This window comes from Xenopus laevis, chromosome 3L (genome assembly GCF_017654675.1).
Source record: "Xenopus laevis strain J_2021 chromosome 3L, Xenopus_laevis_v10.1, whole genome shotgun sequence".
Taxonomy (NCBI): Eukaryota; Metazoa; Chordata; class Amphibia; order Anura; family Pipidae; genus Xenopus; species Xenopus laevis.
The window spans coordinates 139,666,926-139,680,106 of NC_054375.1; the positions used below are offsets into that span (position 1 = coordinate 139,666,926).

Below are 13,181 nucleotides of genomic sequence, written 5' to 3' on the forward strand. Positions count from 1 at the left end.
GGACAGGTCTGACCACATATCTCCCCCTCAGGATCACAGGACATATGAGGCTGGACCTTTCCCACACGCCCGATATTCTCCAGAGGACCCAAAAGTGCAAGCTGAACCCAAGTTAGTATTTCAGGGTGCCATGTAGTGATAGACGGAAGAAGAAGAAACATCATACTTTGGATGATTTGCTGTGAACGTTAAGACAGAGCTTTTTTAGGTTTGGAACAGAAGAAGCAACACTAGAATGCAGGGAGGGGTGGAAAACGCTGTATAGTTTGGAGATGGATGAGTAAGGGAAGTTGGTTAGTTGAGGGACTGTGTGTGCAAATAAGTGTCCAGCTGTGGGTGCAGTAAAGTGCATTTTACTTTGGGAACTCGTTTTAATATTATTTTGTTTCAATATGGCGATAGTTTTGGAGATGAAAAGGTGCCACAGGGTGTTAAGGGGGGTGGGTGGATGGAGCAACTTCACAATGCTAGCTAGTTTTGAGGCAGAACTGTCCAAGTGCTGAATGGTTTGGGGATGGAGGTGTGTAAAGTGTACTTTCCAGATTAGAGAGCAGTATGTTGATGGCTTGGGAATGGGGAAAACCATTTACCAAACAAGGGTTACAGAGAATAACAATGCAATCAAGCAGTGGATTGGATGTTGGTCCCAGTGGACCCAGATGTTTATTTTTGAATCCCTTGCTTCAGGATCGGACTGGAGCATAGGGGGCCCACTGGGGCTGCGACACTAAGGGCCCTCCTTGCAGTTCCCAGGGGTCCCCTCCCGACTTCCAAATCTCGGCTCCATGCGGATGTGTAAGCGCCGGCCCACCGTTCATTGTGGCACATCATATTTTTTATAGGGGGGAGGGCAGCTGTTCGGGGAAGCTGGTCTGGCCCGACCCTGCCAGGCTTGAAGGCAGGTTTTGGTTGCATAAAAAATAGGTGTCCTGCCAAACAGAGCCTCCTATAGGCTGCCAGTTCACATAGAGACTACCAAATAGCCAATCACAGCCCTTATTTGGCAGCCCCAAGAAACATTTCTTTTCTTTGTGTTCCTCACCAACTTTTTTACATTTAAATGTGGCTGACAGGTAAAAAGGGTTGGGGACCCAGGATCCTTTAAGTGTGAATGATCCAGCTATGGCCTGATTTACACCATTAACATTACAGCTGCATGGGATTGGGATTTTGACATGGCGAGCAGTGAAAATGAAATTGTTTTAAAGGGCTTGATAGTCTTATAGTCACAATGGAGTCATTTACTGATAGTACCATTTAGGGCAGAGAAACACGGTCAGTCGCCCGGCAACAAATCTCTTCTTCAGTGTCGACTAATCTCCCATAACTGCCTTCTGGCGACTTCGAAAAATGAAGCACTCTAGATTTTTATTCTAGCCGGCGGGAAGGCATTTCGGGTAGATTAATCGTCAATGAGAAAAAATTATCCTATGGCTTATTACATGAAAACTCTATAGAAGCTTATGGGGAAATTCTAAATTGAATAAGGATTCAATTCTTTAGTCTTCAAGTTGAATCTGTCCTAGTGGAAAAGGCTTGTAACTAAAATACTTCTAATTGTGGTTTGGAGTATTCCTTACCTTGAGTGTCGGTAATTATTTTCTACTATATACACCTTACCTGGTTACATGTGTTTATATCCACTCCATTCCGTAGATGGTCTAAAGCTTTGTCCAAGTTCCCAGCTCTGGCCGCTCGAAGGAAACTGGTTGCTGCATCAGCCTAAAAAGAAAACAATAACATTTCACTGAAACATTATTGGCAGGGCTCACGCAAATTATTATTTCATTATCCACAAAGTGCTTGCCTGCTTAGTCGACACTGTATTGCTGAGAGCATGTCACTGGCAGACATGGAATCCAGAACACATTTATACCTTCTAAATAAAGATAATTGAAGGATTGGCTCATGAGTGATGATAATTGTAGGAACGGTGAGGTTAATTACTGTGAGAATGTCTATATGAAAGATATTCCAGCTAATTAGATAAAGAGGAAGGAGTGGTAAGCTTGAAGGCTGCAGAACATAAAGCTGTAGCGTTCATTTGTGCAGAAGAAGAAGATGATATGTATTTGATATGCATGGGCTATGCTGATATGTTTTGACAACTGGATGGGTATCCAGTATACAGTATATACATGGTATTTACACAACAGCCATTTGCACAGCTTAAAATCCTGTATGTTCTCTATGTCTAAACCAGAAAGTGCCAGTCTATGATCTGATCTCTGATATGCATTTTAGATCAGGTTTTATGTGTGATATTCAGTGAAAAAGCTGCATTGTGCATTTGGGGGCTCTCCCAAAGTAATCCACTCTAGTGATGGGCGAATTTGCGCAAATGGCGCCGGCGTCGGTTTTTTGAAAAAAAAATGTTGACGCCGGCGAATTTTTGCCGCGAATTTTCGCGGGCGTTTCGCGAATTTATTCGCTGGCGGCGAATCGCGCAAATTCGCCACAAATTCGCGCCTGGCGAATAAATTCGCCCATCACTAATCCACTCATCTCTTCCTGATACAGGCATGGGATTATCCAGAATGCTCGGGACCTAGGGTGTTTCCGGATAACAAATCTTTCTGTAATTTGGATCTTCATACTTTAAGTCTACTAGAAAATCATTTAAACATTAAATAAAACCGATAGGCTGGTTTTACCTCCAATAAGAACAAATAATATCTTAGTTGGGATCAAGTACAAGCTACTGTTTTATTATTACAGAGAAATAGAAAATCAATTTTAAAAATGTGGGTTATTTGGATAAAATGGAGTCTATGGGAGATGGTCATTTCGTACAGTGAGAGCTGTGAAGATTTGAAGTTCTCTCCCTGAATCAGTGGTACAGGCTGATACATTAGATAGCTTTAAGAAGGGGTTGGATGGTGTTTAGCAAGTGAGGGAATACAGGGTTATGGGAGATAGCTCATAGTACTAGTTGGTCCAGGGACTGGTCCAATTGAATCTTGGAGTCAGGAAGGAATTCTGAGGCAAATTGGAGAGGCTTCAGATGGGTTTTTTGTCTTCCTCTGGATCAACTAGCAGTTAGACAGGTTATATATAGACTTAAAGGACAAGGAAAGTCTAAAATAGAATAAGGCTAGAAATGCTGTATTTTGAATACTAAACATAAGCATGAACTTACTGCACCACAATGCCTAATCAAACATATGAATTATGCTTTCAAAGTTTGCCACAGGGGGCTGTTATCTTGAAACTTTGTTAAACATCTTTGCCTGACCCTGACCTTGCACATGCTCAGTGTGGTCTGGGCTGCTTAGGGATCGTCATAAACAAAGCTGCTTGAGTTCTGCATGGCTGGGAAGTAAGGCGGAGGCTCCCCCTGCTGTTCATAAGTATGATTGTTTCCCTGCTCAGCAGTTAGGGACCATCTGACAATTTCTATCCACAGCAGTAAATGAAGGGAGAATTTCACTGCATACAGTCAGGTTTCTTTTAAAACTGTACACATTTTTTAATTAAATTATATTGGAAATAGGTTTCTTTTTCATTAAAGAAAGTAAAAGGGGGATTTTATTTTTTTGCCTTTCCTTGTCCTTTAAGGTTGAACTTGATGGATGTGTGTCTTTTTGCAACTTAACTTACTTATGTAATTCAGAGCTTTCTGGATAAAGTTTCCAAATAAGGGATCCCATACCTGTACCTTCTGTTATTTCTCCACTAATAAGAAATATTGTCTTTCCTACAGGGGTGTAACTACAAAGGAAGCAGACCCTATGAGGCCCTAATTAATAAGCAATTCCAATATATATTGGTAAAACAGGTCAACCTCTAGATATGGGGCCCTAAAATTAATTTGCGGTGGAGCTAGGTATTGTCTACTTATGCCTCTGCTTCCCCATACTAGTTTTATGAAGTAGTTTTTGTATGGTTAACTTGATGGCATACATTTTTAGGGGTCATTTACAAAATCCCTAGATGCACATGCCCCTTATTGCTCATTTACCCAATACTTGTGGGCATTGTAGCACCCTGCACCTTGCACGAAAAATGTCCCATTTGAATGATAGTGAGAGGGAATGCCTACACCTACATGCCTTCCGCTGTCCACCCCTCCTGAATATAGCACTGACAATTACAGACAGCAATGTACTCATCAGAAAAGCACAGGTCATTGCACGCCTTAAGTCTGACCACCATCTTGATAAGGCAAAATCAAACTAAACACCAGGTTTGGAAGTTAACGAGGGTGGCCAAGTGGGGAGCTAGGGGTGGAAAGAAAAGTTGCATGTAGAACCAAAATCCACCAAATCCCTCCGCCTGAACTCATCTTCCATGGCACCTAGGCCAATGCATAATGAAGATGAACTGCAGTTACAATACACAACCAGATACATTCATTTGTCAAGGTCACCAAACCAGTGGATCTGGGCACAATTTGGCCACCTATATTCTGGTCTAAATTTGGCCAAAGATCCGATCATCCATTGAGCCATCAGAGACCCGTTGGACAAGGACTGCATCAACGTCCCAATGTGCTCCTCGTCTGATGGGATTTTCAAACTTGATATCTGACCAATGTTTGTACCATACAGGACCACCTTTTGTGCTTGATTCCCGTGTATAAAAAAAGTTGCTTAGAATAAGCCACTCTATAACAATTAAAAGTTAACATAAAGGTGAACCACCCCTTCAATACAAAATACCTGAAAGTACTAGTACTGGTACTTCTTAGCCCAGGTGAATAGGATCAGGTTACTTTCCATTTATAACCATTTACTTTCCATTCATAACTAAAGGAGACCAAGGGGCCAATTCAGATATTCTTTTACAGATTGAACTGTACTCACCCCACCCCATATGCCATTAACCTAAGTGATCTTGGGAGCAGTCGTGTGTTATGGTGCTCTTTCTGCTAATGAAGCATACAAACGCCGGAGACTGGGAGCGTCGGCTCTGGAACAGCTGGAGAATAACTTGGCTGCTTCTGGTACAAGGGATACATTGTTTGTGCCTGTCACAGACTATTATACACTGTAATTGCCTTTTGAATAAATGCCTTTGAATCTTTCTCTTCATTACAATTTATTTACTAGGTAAATATTCAGCATAACATTAGGCCATAGGGGTAGTGTGCACGGAGAGTCTTATTTATCTGCATATGTCACTTTATTAAAGGAACAGTAATATCAAAAAAGTGTTTTAAAGGAATGACAATATCATGTACTGTTGCCCTACACTAGTGAAACGTATGTGTTTGCTTCAGAAACACTACTATAGTTTATATAAACAAGCTGCTGTGTAGCCATGGGGCAGCCATTCAAGCACAGGATACACAGTAGATACCAGGGGCAGATTTACTAAAGAGTGAAGTGATTTTTCGCCAGCGTTGCCACCCGCAGGGATGTCACCAATTTACTAACAGGTGCAGGTGCCAATACGCTAGTGAAACAGACTTTTCGCGCTTGTGAACGGGCGTTACTCCGCAAATTTGCTAAAATGTGGATTTTACTGAACGTTACCTCTTTCGCCAGAGTTGCCTTCGCCACCTCAGACCAGGCGAAGTGCTATATCCTCAATCTCTGTCACTTGCATCATACCCTGTGAGCCAAAAATGCATCAAAGTTCAAAAAAAACCTGGCGACTTTTCCTTTTTTTCAGTGTGATTGCTTGCAAAAGTCCGTTTTTTTATAGGGATGCACCAAATCCTGGATTCGGTTTGGGATTCGGGCAGGATTCGGCCTTTTTCAGCAGGATTCGGAGTAAGGCTGAATCCTTCTGCCCGACCCAACCGATTCCGAATCCTAATTTGCATATGCAAATTACAGAAGGGGAGGGAAATTGCATGACTTTTTTGTCAAAAAACAAGGAAGTTACAAATGTTTTCCCCTTCCCACCCGTAATTTGCATATGCAAATTAGGATTCGGATTAGTATTCAGCCGAATCTTTCACGAAGGATTCGGGGGTCGGCCGAATCCAAAATAGTGGACTCGGTGCATCCCTAGTTTTTTCCAGACATTTCCTAATGTATGGAACATTCATTTTACAGTGGGCTCATGTGTAGGGCAGTATATTAACGCTCTTGCTTTTATTAAGGTTCCCTGGACATGTGTGATAAAAACCGGTAATTTAAACCATTTGCAGCATCATTTATAATAAAGACGTCCATGCAACTTTAAATTTCCTTCCCTATGCAAATTGACCTAAGTGCAAGATCACTAGCGATGTTTCGCTAGGCACAAATGAATGCTAGCGCATCTACGCTATGAAATGCTCGCACAGCCAAAGGAAAGCTGGCGAAAATTCGTCATCATTTGACGCCCGGGCGAAACTTCGCATTTTTGTGAATTAGTCGTAGTGTATTTGCGCCTGGTGAAGTGGTGCGAAGCCGATGCTGGTGAAAGTTCCCCCGTTAGTGAATCTGCCCCCAGATCTGAAGAATCCCATTGTATACTAACAAACTTATTTGTTTTCTGCTGTGTATCCTGTGCCTTTTCACCTTTTACAGATTAGAATGGCTGCCCCCTTAGCTACACAGCAGCTTATTTATATAAACTATTGTAGTCTTTCTAAAGCAAATACGCCAGTTTTCCCAGTGTAGGGTACCGGTACATTATATTGTCATTCCTCTAAAACACTTTCAATTATTGGTATTACTGTTCCTTTAATGTGCATACCGCAACTGCCAAGATACAGTGATCTATCTGTAGCTGACAGTGTCCAAAACTGGCAGAATTCTAGCAATTGCATTAATAACCAGTGTTTGAACAAAGCATACACACAGGGCTATTATTATCAGTACACTTTATATACATAAGGGTACTGAGTTCTAAGGGACATGCAGACAAATCAAGACAAATGCTAGCGAGGAACACATTTACTACGACTCTAGCAGGAGACACATTATTCTTCATCTGCTTTACAGGCTGAGAGTTTACAGGGAATATGATTAGAAAGACTAAACTTGGCCCTCTTTATAGAGTCCCCCTTGCTTGTAGCCAGAAGTTCAATTCATTATAACGCCAACCTCTTCATAATGCCAGCTGTGCCCTGTGTTTCAAGCAGGTAGTAGATCAAGGGATGAATTTAAGTATTATAACACTATTGATCTTATAGCTAGAATATCTTATACAGATATGGGATCCATTATCCAGAAAGCTCCGAATTACAGGAATGCCGTCTCCCATAGACTCCATTATAATCAAATAATCCAAATATTTAAAAATGATTTCCTTTTTCTCTGTAGTAATAAAACAGTAGCTTGTCCTTGATCCAAACTAAGATATAATTAATCCTTATTGTAAACAAAACCAGCCTATTGGGTTTATTTAAGCAGTTATTTACTAAACTCCAAATGCAAAAATATATAAAATCACAAATTTTTCGGAATTTATTAAACCCCAAGGATGGAAATGTCCGAATTAGAAAATCCGGCATCTCAGACCTTTTGAGGTTGCATACAAGTCAATGGGAGAAGTCCCAATGATTTTTTGATGTGCGCTTTATTTTATTTTCGTGCAATACCCCAAAGTTTTCCGAGTTTTCGTGAAAAAAAAAGCAAATGCCCAAATTTTCGGGTGAAAAATCCAAATAAATCGTGAAAATCAGATTTTTTTTTTCCTGTATAGCAAATTTTGGGGAAAATGTAATAATAAATAAGCCTAAAAAAACAAGCAGATTTGATCAGAAAATGTCGAGATAAAATCGGATTTTGGTAAATAACCCCCTTAATGATTACAGGATTTTCTGGTAGACTTAAGGTATGAAGATACAAATTACAGACAGATCCATTATCCAGAAAACTCCAGGTCCCGAGCATTCTGGCTAACAGGTCCCATACCTGTACATAATCATTTATAAAACATACTCAAACATACATGTTAGGAGAAAATGTCTCATTACCAGGATTTCTCAAGCCATTCTCCCAAAATAAAATATACAGGCATTGGATCTGTTATCCAGGAACCTGTTATCCAGAAAGCTCTGCCATCCCCCATACCCTTCATCATAATCAATTAATTCCCATTTTTTTACAATGATTTCCTTTTTTTTCTGTACAGGTATGGGATCCGTTATTCAGAAAACTGTGATCCAGCAAGCCCTGAATTACGGGAATGTCATCTTCTAGAGTCCATTTTATTGAAATAATTTCCTTTTTCCCTGTAACAATAAAACTGTACCTTGTACTTTATTTGCACAATTTGTATTGTAATTATGGAAAATCACATGTCCCAAGCATTCTGGATAACTGGTCTCATAACTGTTATAATAAAACAGTACCTTTCACTTGATTCAAACGAAGATATAATTAATCCTCGTTGGCAAAACAATCTTTTTGGGTTTATTTAATATTTACATTATTTTTTTAGGTATGGAGATCCAAATTAAGGAAAACCCCATGTCCCGGGCATTCTGTACAACAGGTCCAGTACCTGTTATAATAAAACAGTAACTTGTACTTGATTCCAACGAAGAAATAATCTTTATTGGAAGCAATACAATCCTATTGGGTTTACCTAATGTTTAAATGATTTGTTTAGTAGACGTAAGGTATGGAGATCCAAATTACAGATGGAAAACCCCAGGTCCCAAGCATTCTGGATAACAGATCCTGAGCATTCCGGATAACAGGTCCCATTCCTGTATAAAGCTATCAACAATCAACTTTATTTTATGAATATGGCCAGAGAATGCAGCCTCTAATATCTTTATATTATTTACAAAATAAAACATGGCAAACATATTATATAGAACTACTTTTTATACTATGGAATGCAAATACAGACAGGAACAGAGACATCCTAAAAATCTTATTAACCTACAATAGATATCAGAAATGACACAGGGTAATTACAAGATCAACAGCCCAAGGGATGTGGCATTTCATTGCTTAATTCTACTTTGCATGTGAGTGAGCTTAAGGCTCATTAGATACTTCAGAGAAACTGAGAGTAATATGTTAGTAAAGCAAGTGTAAGTACTGTATATACTTGAGTATAAGCCGTTCCGAGTATCAGCCAAGGTAAATAATTTTACCTCCAAAAACTGGGAAAGCTTATTGACTCGAGTATAAGCCGAGGGTGAGATGCAGCAGCTTCTGGTAAGTTTCAATCAAAAAATTGACGGTTTCTGCTCCCATTGGAGGTGCCGGCATCTCGTTTTTGGATGCCGGCGAATATTCTTGGAGACTATTCTTGGACGCCGGCGACCATTCTTGGACACCGGCGACTATTCTTGGACGCCGGCGACTATTCTTGGACGCCGGCGACTATTCTTGGACGCCGGCGACTATTCTTAGACGCCGGCGACCATTTTTGCGATTGACCCGAGTATAAGCCGAGGTAGAGTTTTTCAGCATATTTTGGGGGCTGAAAAACTCGGCTTATTCTCGAGTATATACGGTATGTCCGTATGAATGGCTATAGCCCGATTACAGATGAAGAGAATTAAGAAGCATAAAAGTATTATAATAGTTGGGCAGTATTTTTAATTAAGTGCATGGATGATAGCCAGTTAAGTAGAGGAATAGTTCCCCCAAAGAGCTAGCAATCCGATACGAGAGTGGCTGAGCGTAAATCATGTCCCCGCATGAGATGACACCGGAGAATTGTCATTTAGATTTAGTCCATCCAGGGTCACAGGGTGCAGGGGGAGGGCACAGACAGTGACAATGTAAAGTGCTATAGGCAGTGCTACTGTTAGGGAGCTGCCTCAGCTGCTGCTTCTCACTCTCTCTTGCCGGCTGGGATACAGTGAAGCAGGTGCCCAGTGTCCAGGCCATAAATAAACTCTCTGGGGGCTTTAGACTAAGGGGGAAATGTTAAAGCAGCCCACCCCTCTAGTCTTTTTAACCCCATATCTAACCCCCCCTCACTCCCTCTTGTTACTCACAGGCTGTGCCCGCTGCCTGCCCGCCCGCTCTGCCATTCTGCTGCTGCTGCTGCATACAGACAAACCCCCCTCCCTTCCATCTCACACACTACGTCCCTCCCCTGTCCTGCTTTCTCTCCCATCTTTAAATACCAGGCACAGTGCCCAGGGCAGCACATCCTGGACATATGTCTTTGGCATGGGGGTAAGAAGAAGTTGGCCCTAGAGCCTCTCAGATGTCACTTACAAAAACAATCATAACATGCAAATGCATTGCTCCTGGTCAGGAAAGAGAACATTCCTTGCAGACTTCAAGTGGGAAGCCTAATGCAATATCTGTATTTAAAGGGGAACTGTCAGTAGGATGCATATAACTGATTGCAACTCTCTAGCTTGGAATCTCACTTGCTGCTTGGTTGCTAGGACTTAATTATCCAGTTTTAAAGGAGAAACAAACCCCTTATTAAAAAAAACCCCACCGCCCCCCTCCCTTCTTCCCTCCCAGCCTAGCTTCTAACCCGGGCAAATGCCCCTAACTTTTTCCTTACCCTTCGGTGCAGATTCAGGCATCGGACTGCTCTTAGGGTAGAGGCTTAAGGTGGCCATACACTGAGAGATCATCTCGTTTGGCGATATCGGGCTGATCCGATCGTGGGCCCTAGGGCCCAACGATCGGATCCTAACGAATAGCAATGGGCGGTCGGATCGCGGGACCGCATCAACGAATAGATGCGGCCGCGATCTGACGGGATTTTTCGTCCCATCCGATCGAGATCTGGCCGACTTTCGTCCAGATCTCGATCGGTGAAGCCGTCGGGGGGCCCCGTACACGGGCCAATAAGCTGCCGACACGGTCTGTGGGCAGCTTTTATCGGCCCATGTATGGCCACCTTTACAATGCTATTGGGGGAGATTAGTCGCCCAGTGACAAATCGCCTTTTCTTCGGGCGACTAATCTCCCCACAATGCCTTCCCGCCGTCTAGAATGTACTGTAAGTCACCAACGGGATGGCACTCGGATCGCTTAGTTTTCCAAAGTCGCCCGGAGTTGCCTCACGATGAAATTTCTGGCAATTTCGGAAAACAAAGCGCTTTGAGTGCCATCCTGCTGGCAATTTAGATTCTAGCCGACAGGAAGGCATTGCCAAATAGCATTGTGTGCCTTTACCCTTAAAGGGGTAGTTAACCTTTGAGTTAACTTTTAGTATGACAATTCTAAGACAATTTGCAATTTGTTTTAATTTTTTATTATTTGTGGTTTTATTCTGCAGTTTTATAGTTTGCAATTTCAGCCATCTGGTTGCTAGGGTCCAAATTATCCTACCAACCATACATTTATTTGAATAAGCGACTGGAATATGAATAGGAGAGGGTCTGAGTAATAAAACGTAGCAATAATACATTTGTAGCCTTACATTTGAGGGTTATTTATTAAAGGCTGAACGGCAAAAACTTGAAAAATTAGAGTTTTTTTGACTATAAAATCCTAATTTTTAAAAAAAAAACTCACATTTTTTCGGGATTTATCCCATTTAACTTGTTGACAGGGCCCACCACCCTCAGGGCCCACCACCCTCAGGGCCCAGGTGGCCAATGGGCTAATAACTGGGAACCCCTGATGGCAACCTTGTAAGCAGTTTGCCAAAAGGTTTAGCTCACTGTCAATGTAAAGAGTTAGAAAACTCAACATCTCTGCTGTGGCTGAGTTTAATGGCTGTCAATATACATTGTGCATTCCACAATGGTTTATGTTCAGTCATTCATAATTCTGCTCAGGTGGAGCTTACTGTCTGATTTCCCAATCTTAGTCAAACAGCCCACCCGCTAGGGCTTTATATAGAATATATAATAAATCATCTCAACTGCTACAGGTACAATACAAGATCGGTTTGGACATAAGAGATATGTCCTGGTATTATAGGCAGCAAGTAGGGATGCACTGAATCCACTGTTTGGGATTCGGCTGAATCCCCCAATCCTTCATGAAATATCCACATGAATACTGAACCAAATCCTAATTTGCATTTGTATAGGGAAAAAGTGGAAAGAAATTCTCTCCCCAATTTGCATATGCACGTTAGGAATCGGATTTGGGCAAATCTGAATCCTGCTGAAAAATCTTGGCCAAACCCCAAACCGAATCCTGGATTTGTTGCATTTTTAGTAGCAAGAGTGAATAATTGCCAACAATTTCTAATGAATGTATATTGCAAAGCTACCGGTACGTAGAATTGCATTGTCTTTCATTAGGCAGCAGCAGATCCACCGACTTCTAAAATCTGTAGGGTCAGGGTCAGACTGGGCCAGTGGGACACTGAGAAAAAAAACCTGGCGGGTCCTGTTGGCCCAGGCCTGTTCCCCGCTGAGAACTGTGGGAACTAATGGCTGGTGCAATGAACCCTATGTAAGGCCAACTGTTAATAACTGAGAGGAGTCATGTATAATACGTTTAAGACTTCCCACACCTTAAAGGGCACCTGTCACCCTAAAATAGTTCAAAGATGTTTGCAAATAGAGCTCGCACTCTAGAGTTGCCACCTTGCTACCTCTTAAAGGCTCCCTCCAACCATTCTCTCTTTATTTGCACACACAGAATTCCAGTGCACAGGGCACAATATTATTAAAAGTGTTCTACGTCAGCAATCACCAGCAAGCAGAATAGGTCTAATGCAAGGTACATATCAACCCAGAGTAAATGTATGGAATAATGTTTATCGTGGGAGCACATGAACAGATGAGCAGATAGTGCTGTGTAATTCTCTGTGGCCCCACCCTGAGCTCTGCACATGTATGATAAGGCCGCGGCCGGGTCTCAGTGTTGGAAACTCTGTGCATCAACATTGCACAAAACAGCCTAGTTGTTAATATTTGAAAATTATTTCTAGATACAGGCATGTTATCGATTATCCAGAAACCCGTTATCCAGAAAGCTCCGAATTACGGAACGTCTGTCTCCCATAGACTCCATTTTATCCAAATAATCCACATCTTTTAAAATGATTTCCTTTTTATCTGTAATAATAAAACAATACCTTGTACTTGATCCCAACTAAGATATAATTAATCCTTATTGGAAGCACAACCAGCCTATTAAGTTTGTTTAATGTTTACATGATTTTATAGTAGGCTTAAGGTATGAAGATCCAAATTACAGAAAGATCCAGTCTGTGTGTCCCTGAAAATTAGGGACCATTGGTGGTAATGGGTGAATTTACCCGCCATGCACGAATTTGCAGTGAATTTGCCCGTTTCGCCGCCAGCAAATAAATTTGAGAATTTGCCGCAAAAATTCGCTGATGAAAATTCATCTGCGTCAAAGTTTTTTCAGCGCTGGTGCCAATTTTTCGGCAGTTTT

At 41.6% G+C, this 13,181-nt stretch overlaps 1 protein-coding gene across 15 annotated transcripts in view; it reads right to left on the reverse strand.

Annotated features, from left to right (window-relative positions):
* ank1.L (ankyrin 1 L homeolog) overlaps positions 1 to 13,181 on the reverse strand; it is a 187,507-nt gene that overhangs the window by 123,161 nt on the left and 51,165 nt on the right. For 13 of the 15 annotated variants that reach the window (XM_041587082.1, XM_041587076.1, XM_041587075.1 and 10 more), the window contains one exon: positions 1,621 to 1,722. In XM_041587082.1, coding sequence (XP_041443016.1) covers positions 1,621 to 1,722 — 102 coding nt within the window. Of the gene's footprint in view, positions 1 to 1,620; positions 1,723 to 9,847; positions 9,888 to 13,181 lie in introns of those variants that run through there. The other 2 variants (XM_041587079.1, XM_041587081.1) reach the window with 2 other exon arrangements.